At 40.2% G+C, this 19,050-nt stretch overlaps 1 protein-coding gene across 24 annotated transcripts in view; it reads right to left on the minus strand.

The window, feature by feature from the left end:
* Positions 1-19,050, minus strand: part of Celf2 (CUGBP Elav-like family member 2) — an 808,061-nt gene that overhangs the window by 287,384 nt on the left and 501,627 nt on the right. For 7 of the 24 annotated variants that reach the window (XM_058578651.1, XM_058578649.1, XM_058578650.1 and 4 more), the window contains exon 1: positions 13,614-13,766. The exons of 13 other annotated variants lie outside the window; for them this stretch is intronic. In XM_058578651.1, the coding sequence (XP_058434634.1) occupies positions 13,614-13,687 (74 nt within the window). In that variant the 5' untranslated portion in view covers positions 13,688-13,766. Of the gene's footprint in view, positions 1-13,359; positions 13,380-13,613; positions 13,767-18,294; positions 18,319-19,050 lie in introns of those variants that run through there. 4 more of the 24 variants (XM_058578638.1, XM_058578639.1, XM_058578636.1 and 1 more) reach the window with 2 other exon arrangements.

A 19,050-nucleotide genomic window follows, 5' to 3' on the forward strand; every position in this document is an offset into this window, starting at 1 on the left:
GGCTCAGCAATTTATTGAGGCCCTAAACAACTCAAAATAAAAGACAAAAAAAGGTTTGGAATGTGATTCAGTGGTTAATTGTCCCTGAGTTCAATCCCTGGTACAGGAAAAAAAAAAAGAAGAAAGAAAGAAAGAAAAGAAAATCCTTTACTAATTCTACACAACCTAAAATGCAAAAGGGCACATGTTTCTTCATTCCCAACCAGTGTCTCCCTAAAGAAAAATAGGTGAAGTCACCAGCCTCAAACTACAGCTTAGAAGAGCCAAATGTCTAATGCTTAATAAAATCTAATAACTGTTACACTTGATAAAAATTTATAACACCTAGAACAGCCAGTAACCATGCAGTCCATGTGAGACTTTGAATATCTCTGTTAGAAATGGGAGGATTAGACCAACTCTAGATAGGGCAAAGGGGTGAGAGGGGAAGGGAGGGAGGGGGTTGGGGGTAGAAAAGATGGTGGAATGAGATGGACATCATTACCCCAAGTACCTGTATGAAGACACAAATGGTGTGAATATACTATGTGTAGAATCAGAGATATGAAAAATTGTGCTCTATGTGTAATATGAATGGTAATGCATTCTGCTGTCATATAAAAAATTAGAAGAAAAATAAATTTTAAAAAATCAAAAGAAATGATGCTTTAAAATGAGCTGCAACTCTTGTTCACTGGCAGGCATCGTAGAGTACAAAAAAAAGGAACAGATTCTAGTACGGAAATGTTTAGGTTGTTTCCTTATGACAACAAAACAGCTGATAGTTCAGCTAAATAATAGATCAGTTGTGACTCATAAATCCTCAACTCCTCAGCTGTCCAACTTCATTTTAACTATTCAATCTGTGGAACAAATGGAACAACTGGAGAGATACCTTTCTGACTTGCACAGTAGAATCAATTTGCTATTGTAGAGGTACACAAGAAACCCTGAGAATTAGATAACTTTAAAAGCTAATTTACTTTGGTTCTAGGCTAATTACATTTCCTAAAGTCAGTTTTACTGATTGGCTAAGAATCCAAGCTATCAAAGGCCCAGGCACTTAGAGACATAACTACATAACCTGTCAAAAAAAAAAAAAGTGCCCTGAATATAAGAGAGTATTTGTAATTCACAGAGGGAATCTCGTGAAATATACAAATTGAGTTGGTCTCGTTTATTCTTTACTATTGGGCAATTATATTATATTACAGAGACTACCTATCTCTCAGAATTTTCACTGCTAAGACCTTACTTAGAAAGCTAGAATCCATGTTTATCCTGTCATTCAAGGAAGGTCACAAGAGAATCAGGAATGTTTTGCAGGTTTTCTGAGTAACCTTAGCCAAGTATCTGTTCGGCTTCTCCTCTGGATTAAAGCCATCACACTAATTTTTCTTCAGTTTTTCAAAGAGTTTGGATTCACAGCACTCAGTGGTACACACCTGTAATACCAGCTACTGGGGAGGCAGGAGGATCACAATTTCAAGGCCAACCTCAGCATCTTAGTAAGACCTTGTCTCAAAATAAAAAAGGGCTGGGGATATTTCTTAATGGAAAAGACCCCAGATTAAATTTCCAGTACAACAACAACAAAAAAGAGGGCTCTATTGGGGCCTAGAAGGTGAGTTTATACTTAATGTGTGAAAATAAACATATGGGTTATAAACTTAAGGCCTTAAAAACAAAATAATATCACCACCATAATTTCTTCCTCCCATCAGTTTTCCATCAAAACCAACAACATTTTCTGTTTCATTAAACAATTCCCTGAATTTTAAAATCCTAATCAATCCTGAGCAAAATACTCAGCTACAATGTGTCTGAATCTTTTTTCTTTTTTAAATTCCATGTGATTTAAACTCTCATTGAAATTAGAAAGCGCGTCTTATCTTGTGTCTAGGAGAGTAAATCCGGCCAGGATGTCTTTCTTGTGCCGTGGCCAGGTTCTAAGGATAAGGGAGGAGTCCATGATGCAGCAAGTCCCCACAGGAACAAATTTCTTTTACATTCAGCCCTAGGTGGGGGTCTGGGAGTGGGACAATAGCCTCATGGCTCAGACATGCAATTGCACCTGCCCAGGAAGGCAACCCTGTTTGTCCCTCTACCAACTTTCTTGCCCTTTGTGGTTAGATCTAAATCAAATTGTGGTTTCTTGTTTCACATCCTGGAGACAGGATTTGTGAGAAGAGATGCTACTGTGATTGAGACAACAAGGGACCAAGTGAAGCGCTAAAGGAGCAATAGCATTTCCCTCCAATTACATGATCATCAGTGGGAACCCAGCATTTTGACAAAGTGTTCAAACATCAGAGAATGGAGTTGAGAGCTGTGGTATTGGGCCTTATAGTCTGATTTCTGAAAGCCTTATAATGAGGGTGGAGTGGATATACATTCCATTCTTTGGCTGTATTTTTGTTCAACAAAGCCTGCAATTTTCAGTCACTTGAAAATGTAATTATAGATAATGTTTGCATCAGTAGCAAGAATACAATAAGCACATGGGGCATGAAAACTCCACTCAATCACATCCTCTTAGGTTACAGTGCTTGTCTCCTGCCAAGAGTAAAGGCATTTCGACAAGCCAATATTTGGCATGAAACTGTTTGTAGGTTGGACCAACCCATACATGAATTCTACTCTAACCTTTCCTATTATTCCTTCCTCTACAATGGGTATCTACATGAGACAGATTTACAATTTGCTGAAAACCTAGGATCCTATTGAAAGTGTATGTATTTGTGCAAAAAGGCTAGAGAGAGGTTGAGAGGGTGACCACACTTGAAATGGACCAGATATCCCATGAGTTGGTGATGACTATCAATCATCTAAAATCTGCTGGTACCTTCTTTAGAGGCTCAATTATTCTACTGCTTCCTCAAGGGGCCCACTTTAGAAGGGAGTAAAAATGGCTGTAATGGATACTGCAGAAAGTCACCAACTAAGAGAGTCAGTGGGGACCAAATGACACCCGAGAATAGTAAAGGGGCTAGAGTACCCTAGAGGGTGCCAACTGTTTACCTAAATCAGATATGAAAATGAAAAAGTTAGAAGTAAATGGGAAGTATCAGGTGTCTAATGAAATCCTCAAAAGAAAGCTGATTACAAAATATGCTACTGCCATACATGAAGAACAGGTACCCACCTCGCATTCATGTCTACAGCAGGTGACACTCCGCCTCGGGCATAAAGAGATCCTGACACTACTTTAGTCCTTTGTCCACTGATATCTCCTACAACATTCTCACCTCCTAGACTCAGAAACTGTCTGTGATATAAAACCAAGAAATGTCATTTACGTGAAAAAAAAAATCACATAAAGCAGATTGTTGGGTTACAACTATGAACCTAGATTTCACATTCAAAATCCCTCATATCCTGCTGCCACAATATCTAGAAATAACCTGTTTATGGCCATAGACCCAAGGCAAATATTTTGGTAGTAATCTCAAAGTTTCCCTTCTCTAAAGTTATTTTCAGCTTTTAGTCACAGACTTTGTTTTTTTCTCTCAAAAAACTTGGACACAGCAGTAATTTCTGATATTGCCAAAGTCCCCCCCTGCCTTCAGCAAACTCCCTGCCACGTGAGGCAAGAGATTCTATGTTTTGAAGGTCACATTCACAGCCTAGGGAGTTTCTTCATAGTCAATATCACACTCTGAGCCACAGAAGGTGCCAAGTATTCCGCAACCCATGAACTCTCACCCCGAGGCTTCAGGCTTCCAGACTGACCTGGTCATGTCGTATCTAAATGGATCAAGTGATCTGTAGGATTAAGAGCACATCTTTATGCCATAGAGCCACTCTGATCTCTTAGGACTCTAAGGAGAAGGAAGGACCTGTTCATTACACACACACACACACACACACACACACACAGAATGACTGGGATTCATGCTACAGCTGAGCACCACCTAGATGCTCCAGATCACATACACACTGTGCCTATTGTCTCATTCTATGCCACATCCTAAGGCAAAAATAATTAATTAAATTAAAAATAAAATTTAAAAACCCAAATTCCTTCTCAGGTCCTCCAGAGACTTTCCTCCTATGTTCTCCAGGCATTCTGTGGCCTGAGCACCTCATGAGGCCATTAGGCTACTCAGTCTACACTCTTCCTCCTCCATATTTATTCTATCAAGACTGTCACCTTACTGATTGGGTCTCTGCTGCAGTTAGGATTCCCATTATGACAGAAACAGCCTTCATATGGTGTGACTAATTCTCTTCCCATAAGAAAATCAGAACCTATTCCAGTGGGCACAGAGATGGGCTTTGCGGAAGGCACACATGGGGATCCTGGATGGAGGTATGCCCTTCACCTCACCCCATCCCAGAATGGAAGGTCTGACCACAAGTTCACAGCTAGAACATGAGCTGCATTTTATTTCTCAATCATCACGCAGAAAGAGGAAGGGGAGAAATTCAGTCTTTATCACGTTGTCCTGGGGACTGAGCATCTTCCAAGTTTATTGGAGAGAATATTATTTGATGGGTCTTTGTCTAAGACTTTAAAGCATGAACTTTCTGAGGGACGAGACATTAAATGCTCGGTTGTAATGAAGCTCTATTATATTTGGTCTTCCCAGGAAATGAAGGTGAATTTGTGGTCAGTTGTAAGCACTACGAAACTATAAAATATTTAGGTTGTCATTCCTTTCCCAACTTTAGTCTCACAATACTCCTTTGGGAAAAGTTAGGATATTTTATTATCTTGCTTTCTAGAGGGGCATACTGACAAGTCAACTTAGACTTGAAGAAACAGGCATGAAACAAATCACAAGCCAAGCCAGAACACGAGACATACTTGGCAAAGGGCATCTTGCCATGAAGAAAGGCCCTCTACCCTGCTGCCTGGAGGGACTCTAGAGCAAAGTCAGGTCTCTAAGGATTCTACTGCCTGCAGGACAAGTACCTGACAGTCAGAACCGATCCAAGAGGAAGGCATTTCTACCTAAAAATTAAATCCCACTCATGGCCAGTGAATTGCAATGTTTTTCGTATTAAAAAAAAAAAATGTCACCTAAATTCTTCCTGAGAGCAAAGTAAATTGGCAAGTGTCAATCAAGGGGGGAAAAAGTGATTTGCCTTTTAACTCTCCTCTCCAACACAGCCTTTGCATCAAGGGCCTCCAAGACACTTGGAAGTCAGTAAAAATGCATTCAAAGTGCACTTGTAATACAGACCAGGAAGAAACACCACCCATTAGCAGATGCTGGGACCAACTTTTGACATCTAAACAGAAAACAGCAGGAGGAACAAGGACTCAGGGAAGTACCAGCTTGTTATGAAAAGAAAGAAGAATCCTGAGAGGTAGCATTATGATCCAGGACAAGGACAGACTTAATAACATTAAGAAGCCACTCTGAGAGAAAGATGCCTGCAGTGCTCAACAGCAGCCAGACTTCTCAAAGGACTCGTGTGTTATCTCTGAATCCTGACACAAGAAAAGATGGTTGGGTGGACAATGGACGTCATGAGGAAAGATGTTACTAGCACAGACTGGAGTGAATAATTTCAGATGGGGGCCTCCTGGTGACAATTTTGAGAATGCAAACACAGCTGCAGCATAGCCAAATATAGCTGGCCAAGACAATGACATCCATAAAGTTAATCATTCTGAAATATGCTACCCTTATGCTCAACCCGAAAACTCAACACCCCTTCTATAATGCAGGAAGTCAAAATACAGTTCTGGGCACAGCAACACGCAGCTGCTCCAGTAGGATTCAGTGCGGTGAAGACGGAGGTGTCTGGCCCCTGCTTTCCTCTCCAGGCTCCAACCCTGAGCATGAGCAAGCACTGTGGCGGGGGAGGCGGGGGGGGGGGCCTTCTCCTGAAATGTAGGAAACTGTTCAGGAAAGAGCTAACAACACAGGTTTCAGAGAAGACCAGAATAAAAGCCATAAATCTGGAAAACATGAGAGGCATTAGAAAAAAGCTGTGCTATTCTGTGTCCCCACTGAATCTAAGCTGGGGTACGAAGAATCAGGAGTGAAGAGCAAAACAAATAAGCACACTAAATAAATCCACAGGAGTCCCCTAATAGACACTTCTCTTCCTTGTGCTTTATATGGCAACTTTCTCTTCTGTAATTTCCCTAAAATTTTTCAAGGACAAAGTGCAATGTCAGATCTCAGCCCACGCTTGTTTCACTTGCCTGACACCCAGTGTCTTCCTCTGGGTTCCAAAAAGACAACTGGGTATGAAGGTCTGTGTGTGTTCCAGGTGGCTTATGACAACTCAATTCTTACTCCCTTGTAGGCTCATCGACCTCTGATCATGGTCACTTTTTTAAATGTTCACTTTCCATGCTGGACTCCCATTACAATCATCAACATTTCAAGGACTCCTTGTGACAGCATTAGGGACGGTTTGATGATATGTGTCATATAAAACAACAGCAGTAGCCAACAAGTGCAAGGGAAGGAAGTTGGTCTGGTCTGTATCAGATGTAACTGCACAAGAAGAAAGTGTCTGTTTAGGGGCTACTGGCCAGACTTTTCTGTGATGAGTCTTTCTACCCTCCTACTCCAAATCTAGAAGATCTTGAGAGTAGCAACATCTCAACTGCAACTGAGAAAGAGAAGGACCCCAAGGTACCTGGATTTTGCAGCAAGGACAGACTAAGCCACAGAACCAGGAAGGGTCACAACTTTTTACCCAACATGATATGGCAGGATTATCAGAGAACATTTTTTTTAAAAAACCTTTAAAATAATCTGAAATTCTGGGGAATGAAATTGAAAACCCAGTCCTTTTTCTAACAGTATGAGTAATCTGCAACATACGATTGGTCAAAATGTAAAACCTTTCTGAACCTTAAATTCCTCAGTGACAATGATACATAATAAAATAATCTCCAAATACATGTTATGCTGTATAACAATTTCATAACTTTCATAACTAAAGATCATTAAATGGAAGATATCTTAAGGAAGTAAAAAATTATGTCCAATAAGATGGACTCTTGTAAAATCATATTTACATATACATACACACATTTAGGCCTACCAAGCACTGCCAGGTCAATAACAAAACATTTTGCTCCTTTAGCCCAAAAGAAGCAACTGATTCTCTTTGTGTCAGAAACATAAGGAGTAGCTCTTCTGCTACAGAGGGAGACTGAGACAAGGATATAAAACATCACCTTAAAATTTAAAGAGCCTAAGTCAAGCTATGAACTTTCTTCAGAAATAGCATGAAAATCAAACTTTTCAGCATTAAAAAAAAAGCCACAGAATTCTGGACTTGGCATATAAGTTGAAGTACTTAGGAGTGTACCATATGATCCTACAGAAAATTTTTTTTTTTAATTGTCCAAAAGTTTCATCAAGATGTCAAATGAGCTGAGGTTAATTGTCTTCTGGGTGCAAAGTCACCACCTTCCTCTGGGAAGCAGGAAGTCTTCAGTCCTACTGGAACCTCCAAGTGTCAGATAAAGCAGCTACTGGGCTAGGGGAACTTGATGCTCAGGGTCACAACAGAAAGAGCCATACACAGCATCACTGAGAAGACAAACCTCTGAAACTGCTTTAATTGTTGAGCCTTTACACATATCCCATAGTTACAACAGACATATATATCCCATATTTAAAACAGTATTGCTACAAAAGGAATCCTGGTCAATGGGTTATCCTGATGGCTCACTCTTACCCTGCTGCTGACCTAAAAGATGATTAGAAAATCTCTTTGGGCCAGGCACCATGGTACACACCTGTAATGCCAGTAGTTTGGGAGGCGGAGGCAGGAGGATCTCGAGTTCAAAGCCAGCCTCAGCAAAAGCGAGACCCTAAGCAACTCAGTGAGACCCTGTCTCTAAAGGAAATACACACACACAAAAAAAAAACAAAAACAAAGGGCTGGGGATATGGCTCAGTGGTTGAGTATCCCTCAGTTCAATCCCTGGTACTATCCCCACCCCACCCCCCCAAAAAAAATCTCCTCGGAATAGATTTATTTGAAATCTGAACTTAAGGCCACATCAACCTGGTAGAAAAACACAGAATAAACCAGAATGCTTCAGTCTCAAGATAACCGAAAGTTAATGTATATAAATCTTTAGGGGGAAAAAAATGGGTCTAATAATTTGTTGGTAAGTTGGTTGTGAGGCATTCATTCAAACAGAGTAATTAAAATTTAACCAAAACCTGAATTTGTACTCATAGATCACTGTGAAAGCCATATGATTACATATTTATTAGCATTACATTTTGAATTATCAGCTGATTCTACAACATCACTCTCACTATGTGAACATAATATACAATCTACAGTTCATAAAAGAGACCGTTCATAAAACTCTGAGCTGGCACCGCCAGAGTGTAAATTTCCAACGTGCTCACTCGAGGCATGTCAACCAGAGAACTGGAATTGTATTTCTATAAAAATAGTCGAAGTAATCACTTTCTGTCATGATTTAGAACAAGCAGGGAGAGTGAAGCCGTTCAAAACCTCCCTAAATGTCCCCCCTCCTTTCTTTTAGAAGCCCTTCAGGAAGAGTCTGAGGCTCACACTAAATGAAAAAGACATTCCCAGGAGGAGGAGGAGGTGTCTATCCCTGCACATCTGGATTCCGAGCAGGAGGATATTGGATGGCACAATTAAACAGTGATGATGCTAAAGGGGAATAATTATTTTACAATTACCTGAGAGCATCACATTTACTGCTCTAATTAGTTTTTGTTTCCCACATAGGTTTTTCCAAGAATGCGCACAGCTCCATTTCTCCTAGGTCTAGCAAGAGCATGTTCTTAAGGAAAAAATAAAAATACATTTTCTGCACTGCTACACAAGTAGCACACCGTGTTACTTTGGAACCTCCTGGATGGTGCAGACAGGATGGCATGAGAACTTGGAGGTGCTAATGAACTGGAAATCGTTAGTGGCTTCTAAACCCTCCCATCTGCAGTTCTCTAAAAACATATATTACACAGAGAAACACCTCACCTTCTGTGATGACCTAATCCATGAATGAGAACCAAAAATGTGACCCTCCCCTGAAGAAGCAAAGCCTTCCAATAAGCAATAATCTAAACTGGAGATAATGACTTTCTAAATTTGGGTGAAGTTCAGTGATGACTTATTAATTTAGCTGCTTGAAACATGTTAAAAGTATAACATGTTCCATTTAAATGCAAATGAGGGATACTGATAGTATTGCTTAACATTTGTGAGGGTTTTTTTTTGTTGTTGTTTTTAATTTTCGACAATCATATCAGATTGCCATTAGGATATTGGTCACCTGAGTCTACACATATAACTCAACAATGAACACTACCTTGAATTTTTGCACAATAGCTGGGATCATACCATGTGCTGGCTGTATACATTCAAGTGCACCAGGTTATTTTGTGTGCCAAAAAGCATCACCTTTTTATTTTTTATGAGAAGTGAAATAGTGTTTAAGAAACAAGGGGGTAAAGAAGAATGAAAAGTTTGGGGATTTATGAAAAAAAAAAAAGCAAACAACTTCAGAGGCCAAATATAGTGTTATTATAGCTGTTGGGGGAGAAGAAAAATACTGAAGTAGACAACATTCTAAACAATTCTATGAAATCTTAATTACTAGGTTCATATCTGAAAATCCCATCTCCTTTTTATCTTGTCTTTCAAGGTTTTTGGTTCCCCAGTTCATTGTATCTCATCAACAGATGCCAAAGTAATCCCAATCCAGCACATTACAATTAAATAGCAAGACTTCACAATTAAAATTATACCTCTGCCCAGATCAAAGATAACATTCACATTCTAAAAAGCCAATGTGGGATGAATTTTTGGTCTCAGAAAGCAACTGATACTAAAATATGCACTGTTAACTGAGAAATCCCACCCGAAAAAGTATTTTTAAAAATCCCCTTGAAGAACCATATGTACAGCTCTTCTTTTAGAGTTTTCTCATTTTAATTTCCTTTCATGACCATCATGGAATCAGGCAATAAATGTCAGTTATCTCAGGATTTTATTATTTGTAACTGCATTTTCCATATAAACTTTAAATGCCATACGGGGTGGGGGAAGAAGACCCCACTGCTGTCAATCTTCGTCTTGCTAGTAAACCAAAAAAAAAATTGTGTAATTAAAATATATTCTCATTAGTTAATGAACATATGGAATAAATACATTTGAATTGAATAAGAATATGACACTTCACATGTCAACCTGAACAGGTGATATATGCTTATTTCTTACAATGCTCAAGCATACTCATGTGGTACAATTTTGGTCTTCTGATTAAAAAATCTGACATACTTTTTAATTACAGTTCTTTCCTCCCTCTCCATCAGCATATGGACATACATTCACCACACCTCACCACACACACACACACACACACACACACACACGGGAAAAAACAACCCCACAGCTTTGCCATTTACTGCCTATGGTAGTAAGTGCAAGTTCTTTAAACATCATCTGTAAAATGGGGATAATATTTACCCTTTATATCTACCATGAAGATCACAGACAATGCAAATAAAGCACTCTGGCACAAATTAGGTATTCAACTAACAGCTCACGTGTTCTCATTTTGGTGGGTCTGGTCACATTGCCCCTTAATCTATAAAATGAGTGCTGATGAGACAGTTTCTAAAGTTCTTTTCAATTTTAACGATGATTTCCTTAGGACTACCTTTCAGTTTAATTATATGCTGATAAATATTTTGCCAGTTACCCTAACTTGGGAAGACTTACAACCAAAAAGCCAATTCACCAAGTAGATGAATTTACAATCAGCTTGGTTTTTCTCAGTTGCAAAAGGATACTTACTGAACGTGAAAAAAAATTAACAATTTCATTTTCTCATATCTTCAGTATTTAATACTTATGAAGCCGCATTAATTTTTCATCTGTAATTTCTCATTATATGGACCTTATTTCTCAGTTGTTTAAAAATTCAAAAGCACTCAAAATCTAGATGTATATATAATCACTAAAAAGTTGAAACAAAGGAGAGAATACTACCCCTACTCCTAATTCAAAACTAACTGCCCCAGTTTGAAACAATTTTTTAAAAAATCAGTACCATTTTCATGACGGTTTGTTGTAAACAGTATTTTATAATAACAGAAAGAACAAAAACAATAGTCAAGATTATTTAACGTGTTCATTTCCATTTACGCTTTAAATGCTGAATGTCTAAAACCCCAAATTTTAAAGCACATGCAATTCTATGCCACTACAGAGCCTTAAATGATGTGGGCTCTTTAAACCCTGAATGGCTCGTGGGGCCATCAAGCATAATAATTCATCTCAAAAGCTATTTGTTCATCTGCCTTGAGGACTCAAACATATTACATCTTGCAAACTTATCTAATATATTCTTGTGGGAAAAACGTCACTGAAAATATGTTCTCCTGCTTTCGAAAATCAACCCCGAAAAGCCCCCATGCTTTATTTAAGTTTCTTTTAGGAACAGGCCAATATCTAGCAGACTGCAATTTAGTCCAAGCAGCAATATACCATATATGACAACCAGTTCCCAAAACAATAAATCCACACAGCTATCTTCTCAACTGTATGAGTATGGCAATAAAATACACTGCCTAGGTGGGTTTCATGCATTTCCAAATCATATTCCCACCCACACACCTCTATCCCCAAATACAGCATTCAATATGAGTTAATTACAAGCTATTTTGAAAAACATGCTACAGTGTTCTCAGGGCCATAGGAGACACACAATAGTTATCTTGGAAACAAATAATAAAGCTATCATTTACAAATTTTTTTTTAGTTCAATTAAGCAATAGTTGACAAACACTGAAAACAATCTGGTTCCATTCCAAAGGCTATCATTTGGAAATAACGAACATTTGGAAGAGAAATGGAGTAGAAATCATATTAGGATTTGTATAGGAAAGTCCTCCATGACTAAGATACAAAGTCTCTATTCAGACTAAGGAGTTAGAACAAGCCATATTCATCTACCAAATGAAAAGGACAAATTAAATTTTCATAATTCATAATTTAATTGACAAGAGACTACATCTTTCAGAGGCCATTAATACTTTAAATTCACAGAGCATTCATTAGCTAGATATATGATGGTCACTTAAGTAGCAGGTGACTATAAATTCAAAATCATAATCAATCTAATTCCTTGGTTGCAGTCTACTCTAACACAGGAAACACATAAAACTTCCAAACTAGCTCACCTGCAAGCATGCATTAAATGCAGAAGACAGAGATCTCTTACATCATGGAAATGTTACTAATCAGGATTAATATCTCACAGAAAAAGCACCAAAAGGAAATTAAATGTTTTATGTTTTCCGATTATCTCAGTTGAGACCACCTATTTCAGCAAGTTTAATAGTCTTCATATTGACAGACAGGACAATTCACATTTAATGAATTCTATCATCCTTCCCACTTTTTTTTAATTTTAGGAAGGACTTAAATAATTGGCTACTGAAGAGTTGCCTAAGAATTTCAACTCATAACACCTGACATACTAGAAAAAAGCATCTAGCATCACAGGGAAAAGTTAGTTGCCAGGAGAATGGATCATAAAACTCGGAATGGCCGGAACATTCCGAAGAAGACCATAAGGTGCCAGAAAGTGTGCGGATGTTAAGTCTTAACAGTGGGAGAATTGGAAACGTTTTGTACGTACTCCTACTCGACAGCAGTACTTTTCTTCACTAAATATCTTTTAGCCTACATCCACTATCAAATTTCTCACTCCTTAAGAGGGAATTTTATATACTCCAGACCTTTCTGACTCAATCTAGCAGTTCTTTTCCTATTTCTTTCGATTTGCTTTACATAACATGCCTGAAATACAAGTAGATCCTATTGACTTGACATCCCTGAGCTCATCAGAGAAACTTCCCTATCAAGACTAACAAGACTGATAAAAATTAGACATAGTTTCCTTTCCTCCCGGAATCCCAGCTCTCCAGTTCTTCCAATAACCGCTCTACCCTAGTTTGACGACATGTAAAACAACCAGAATCACATTATTAAATTACAGACTGCATATCAGACAAACCATCATGATTACGTAAAAATTGCCTATAATTTCTACAATAGAGTACACCTGGCTACTTTAATGCTTTATAATTATCAAACCCCCCCCCCTTTTTTTTTCTTCTGTGTTCCTCTTCTTTTCTCCCACCTTAGGAAAGGAATTTTTGCAAATGGAAAGTCTGATGGATGGATAATTTGGTAAGGAGGGATCTTTAAACGGGCCGCAAGCGCTCCATCAGCTCCACAGCTCAAATGACACGAGCATGCACACCAGCACGCGCCCACCCCGCCCGGACCCCGTGCTCCGCTGGCCGGTCCGCGGGACGCCGCGCCGCGCCCCGCCCAGCTTTCGCTCAGGCCGCTTGGACCCCCAGACACCCGCGCCCCTCTCGCCCCGCTCACCCCTCCGGGTCCCCGCGATCGGATCGCCAGTGCCCAGTGGCTGGGCGTAACACGTCCGGACGCGCTCCCTGCTGCCCGCGCCCAGCGCCGGCCTCGGAAAGCCCAGGGGGCGGCCGATTCCCGAGCGGCCACCACGCGCCCGGCAGCTGCGAGCGCCGCCCGTCCCCCCGCGCCCGCGGGGCCCGCCAGCTGAGCCGACGACGCCCGCTCGGGCGCGCGGACACTCGGCCCTGCGGGCCGCCGGCCACACTCACATTCTGTCCGGGACGAGCAGGCGGCCCTCGACCATCATGTCCGGGAGGAAATCCAGCTTGAAGGCAGAAGTCATGTTCTCGGGCGCTGGCGGCGGTGGCGGGGGGCGGCTCTGCGCGCGTCCGAGCGGCCGCGGGCGGCGCGAGACGGGCAGGGACAGGTGCGCGCGGCCTCCCCCGGCGGCCGCCGAGCCCGCACTTGTCACATTCTCTCCCTGGCGCTCTCCGCCAATCCCCTCCGAAATCCAGTGCCGAGGCGGCCGGCTGCCGAGCGCCAGGTGCGGCGGGCGGGGCGGAGCTCCCCGGGCGCCCGCCGCGCCGCCGCTTAACCCCTGCGGGCCCGCCCCGCCCCAGGAGCGACCCAGGCGGGTGGCCGCTGCCTGGGCGCAGCCGGCGCGCTTTCAGCGTTGCCACGCTTGCTTGGGGTCCCCACGCAAACCGAAACGCAAACTCGTGCACCGATCTGGCCCTGCCCTGCTGCACTGAATTCCCCATTGCCCTGGCACGAGGCCGCAGTGGCCACTTGTAGGAGAGGTTTAGTGCTGGTGCTAAGTGCCAAAGCCTGATTCCCTTCCAGCCCAGAACCATGCTCCCAAACCGAATCCACAGGAGACAGAATCACCAAGAGGGTTTGTTTCAGTGCATGCTTGCCAGTGTATGAACTGACAACAATCCCTGAAATCGTATTTAGGCAAAGTATCAGATAAATACGGCCCAAGTTACATTTAAGGACTTAACTCAGTGCTTTAAGGTGACAGATCAGTCTTTGCACAACTGTACTTACTGTCTTTTGTATCAACTTGAAAACACTAAAATATGGACTAGAAATAACAGTAATAAATCACACTTTAAAAATATTGATAAATCACCAAACTACCGATTCCTAATATTTAACACAATGAAAACAAAACAAAAATAATAATACCTTCATGTGTTTGGTCTATAATGTAATGGCCACATTTAAGCTTGTGACTGATTTCCTAATAGGAATCAAGGAAAGTGGCAAGACTTTCAGAGAAGCAGGTGAGTTAAATTTTTCCAAGTTATTTGTGAAAGAATTTGAAAGATTAGTTTACAAGGTGACATTCTAATTTAGCACTCTCTTTGTTGTGTTGTTTATTAAACCAAACTTTTCAGTGCAGTGCCAACTATGTAAAATTACATGGCATATTTCACATTCTAAATCAACATCATAAATGGCATACCAAAAGTTTATAGTTTGCCTCTTAGGGTAATCATCACTTTTCATTTTGTTTTGTAATGACAGGGTTTAAATTTTGAGGGTAATGTATATGTACATTTATTTAAGTGTGTACACACATATGCTTGCAATATACACATACATACACATATACCCATACACACACACATAGTTTTATTTGAAAATCTGATTTCTACTCCATGTTGTTTTTATTCTAAAGAAAATCAGAATGTGGTGCTCAGGAACTGGGCTTCTCACAAATCAAGTCTTAGCTAACCCTCTGGTTACCGTGACCCAGCTAAGTCACAAGTAGTTAAATGTATCAAACACTATAAGGAGAAAAGTTTGTTTTCATTTTTTCTCACCACTTTCTTATGTGATGAGATTTATCTTTAGAGACTATGAAAGAAAATAGATATTTACACATCAACTTTAAATCCACAATTTTAAATCCACAATTTTAAATCCAGGTTTGGTGCATTGAACAATATGGAGTAACAACCCTATAATATTCAGTTAACTCCACTCATACTTAATTGACTTGATTTCCTTCTCCAGCTGAATTATATATCAGACTTTTGACCTAATTGGAAGGTAGTTGAAATGTAGAGCTAGACTTACCATTTTCTAATATGGCCTTTCCTGAGGATACAGGTGTAAGTTTGTATACAGTTGAGAAACAGTTGCAATAAAATGAATTCTTATATCCAAAAATACCCAAACTTTCCTGAATCCTAAGCTACATTTACTCCCCACTTCAGCTATTGCCAGTACCTTTGAAATTCTACAATTCTTGTTGGTCTTTTAATTATCTAAATAATTGATTAGATAAATGAAGACTAACCTTGACAGTTTTTAGTTTTCCGTGTTGTTATATAAATCCCTTATGTATATAAACAGACTATATAACCAATTTAGGAGACAACAGAACATGCCTCCAAATAAGCAAAACAACTCTGTTAATCAAAAAGAGAAATATCTTCGTGTCAACGATGGGATGAAGTTTCATACATATCTACATTCTATAAGGTAGAAAATGCTTCATTAACATGTACACTTCTAAAATATTTATTTTCTTTTTAATTGCATGAGAATTAGTTAGAAAAAGCTGTAGGGAGGCCCTCTTCCTGACTTAAGCCTTCTCAGTAGTTTGTTAAATTCTAGCCTCAAATCCCTTGAGGCAATAGTGGATTCAAAGCAGCTTTTAATCATACTATAAGGAGGGTGAAGTAGTATGTAAGTAGGTCATAGAGAGAGAATTACAAGTGCATAGGTTATTGCCTTATTTAACAACTACAGTGCAACATAGTTTCCAAAGCACATTTGCTTTCACCATTTAAAGTTAGAAGCAAAACCAGGGTCAAATATAAAAGAAAACTCAGGCTACATGAGATGTAGTGTGGTGAACCAAGGACAGCTTATGGAGTGTGGCTGAGTTTAAATAAACACTTGGGCTGCCAAATACATAAATAATGTAGTGATTGCATAGGCGCTTGATGTAGGTGCCAGAAAGAAACAAAATGCTCACACACACTGCGCCCCCCCCCCCATCCCATTGGTCATTCACGAAAGCCTTCAATGTGTGGCTTTCATTTCTAATATCCAAGTTTCTATGATCACAGCACTAGATGTTTTAAAAAATAAGAAATTCAAAGCTCTTGTGCTTAAAATGAAAACAAAAAACACTCAAACGTCACCTGATGAAAAGCTTAAATTTCTCATTTCACTCCTTTGGTAGAAGGGGGGAAAATCTAAAAAAAATTCAATAGGGCCCCTTTTAAAATTTTCATGCAGAAATGAGCCATCAGGTATCATGTTTGGGCAGTTGGAGTTATATGGCACATAGCTCCTCGGGGCCTCAGTGGAACACTGGGGTTCAATGAAGCTGTTTTATAGCCGAGGATCTTATCGACAGCAGTGAAAGGCAACCGGAGGTCATCAGAGAGCCCATCTTGCAGACTATGAACCCATTGGTGACACCACCATGTGCACATCACTAGGGACCAGGAACAATGAAGTCTCCCCATAGTGTTAGCTCCATTGTAGAAAAACCTTAAGCTCTTCTCTAGACCCATCCCCCTACCTCTTCCTAATTGTCTCCTTTTTTTTTTTTTTTAATCAACTTGCTATTCATTTCCCAAACAAAAGGCAATTCAAGAATTGGAAGCACTTCAAGGGAAAGTTTCTGAATGACCTCATTTTATACGAGGCCTTCCAAGGCAAGCCAGTACTCTGTGCTGCTTCAACTCCCCACTTCCCTCCTCGGCCCTCATCTCATACTGAGTTTTGTCCAATGTCCATTGTTTGAGCACTGAATTATCACTAGCATTAAAAAAACAACACTCGGGAGCAACAGAGTGCTAATAAATGCATTTGTACAATGAGTACACATGGCCTGAATTGGAAGAATCCTTTTCCTGCCACCCCGATCAGCCAACTAGAATACAGTCCACCAATTGTAGATCTTTCAACATGTTTACAGTTTATAGTCCAGAGACTGGTGGCTAATATATGCTGATTAAAGTTTATAATGAAACAAGTTCATTTTCTTCTGCAGATGACCCTATATATGACAAATTTCTATTTTTCAAAATAATTCCTGTACATAACTTTCCCCATAGCAGTCTTTTTAAAAATGAGTAACTATCAGCAGTGCAACCACAGAACAAAGATGCACTAGCAGCTGTTCAGTTAGTTGAAAAAAGCCACATCAAGTAAAGGATTTCTTTCCGCCCCTCACTCCTGGCTACTTATTGCAAACCAGAATCCCAAACATCTTTCCCCATCACACTTTTGAATTCAAATTTTATTAACATTGCTGTTTCAGTTTTGTTTTGTTTTTTTTAAAAAACAAGAAACAAAAACAAAACAGAAAAACAAGCCCAGTGTGCTGAGAATCATTTGGAACAAGAAATACAGGCCCTATAATGGGATTTCCCATCATTTCCAGGCAATAAATTTGAAATCCACATGAATTTTAACTACCTGAGAGAGTATCTGGCTTTGTAGCCATGTGTTTGTTCTTGGCTGACTCCAATTTCATTAGCAACTTACAAAAATAAATAATGGTTTGGTTTAATTTTTTACATATGCTTTATGTAAAAGAAAAAAAGCATTAAGTGATACATTGTAAATTGTTATTCTAGTTCCTCCAGAAAGATATCACCTAAAAACAAATATTAATATCACCAATCATAAGCTTAAAATCAATACTGGTCCCCCCCCCATTTTGAGTTTTTTGATCACATTCTTACAACTGGATGAGTAAAATTAAATGCCTGTACAGATAAAATAGTTATTAAACTACCATTTTACATTTTAAGGGAATATTAAGCAGTTGCTGTCCTTTGAGAGCAGCTTTTACTAGTTTGCAATCTTGTGTTTTTCTGAAATCTGTTTTTAATAGAGCCCAAAGACTGCGTGGTGAATTCATCTTCCTCCTGAGGAGGCACTCTAACCAGAGACAGTTCTTTGCATACGTACCTTGTTGGCACTGGAAAATGAGCTCCCCGACTAGAGCTCTCAGGAGCTTCCAATCCAAGGGGAGGAAATGTTAATACTCTGGATCTCTCAGACCCACAGCCCGGCCACCTCACCACTTCTCTCCCCAACCTACCCTTTCCTTTTCCCCCTCTCTCCATCACACCACTTGTCTTGCTTTCTCTTCCTTTCTCCTTTCCCCCCTTCTCTTTCAAATGAGAGCCAGACAACATCTGAAGCTTTCCTCTGGAGCTGTGGGTCTCAGGAGGTGGGTGACTACCAAAGGGAAGAGAGGAGCCTTAGGTTGCTTATCTGCGGAGAGAGAGAGAGCAAGTTGCATTCGCCTTGACCAAGGCTGATTCTGAACTGGGAACAGCTGTCTTGCAGTGGGCGGTGGGATTCCTTTCCAGACATGACCAGGGAGGGGTGGGGTGGGGGAAGATGGAGTAAATAGAATGGGGAAAATTGGGAAGAAGTCTGGGGAAAGGGTGGGGACTTGAAAAAGACTTCTCTGTCTAGCACAGTGATTTGCACATGGAAGGCACTCACGGGGAAAAAAAAAATTTTTTTTGAAGGAATGTCCAGTGCCCTCTTGAAGATGCCGAGATTTGTCAAACTAAACCAGGTGCCCTTATCTGGTGCCAGCCTGGCTGGAGGAACAAAATTCATACTTCTCAGAATGAGGTTTCTAATTCCCTCACAATCTGCCCTTCAACACCCCCGCCCCCACCAAATGTTTTCCTCCGTCAGCAAGACGTT

Source organism: Marmota monax, unplaced genomic scaffold, assembly GCF_021218885.2.
Source record: "Marmota monax isolate L192 unplaced genomic scaffold, Marmota_monax_Labrador192_F-V1.1 WCK01_AAM20220418_F8-fsc00072, whole genome shotgun sequence".
NCBI lineage: Eukaryota > Metazoa > Chordata > Mammalia > Rodentia > Sciuridae > Marmota > Marmota monax.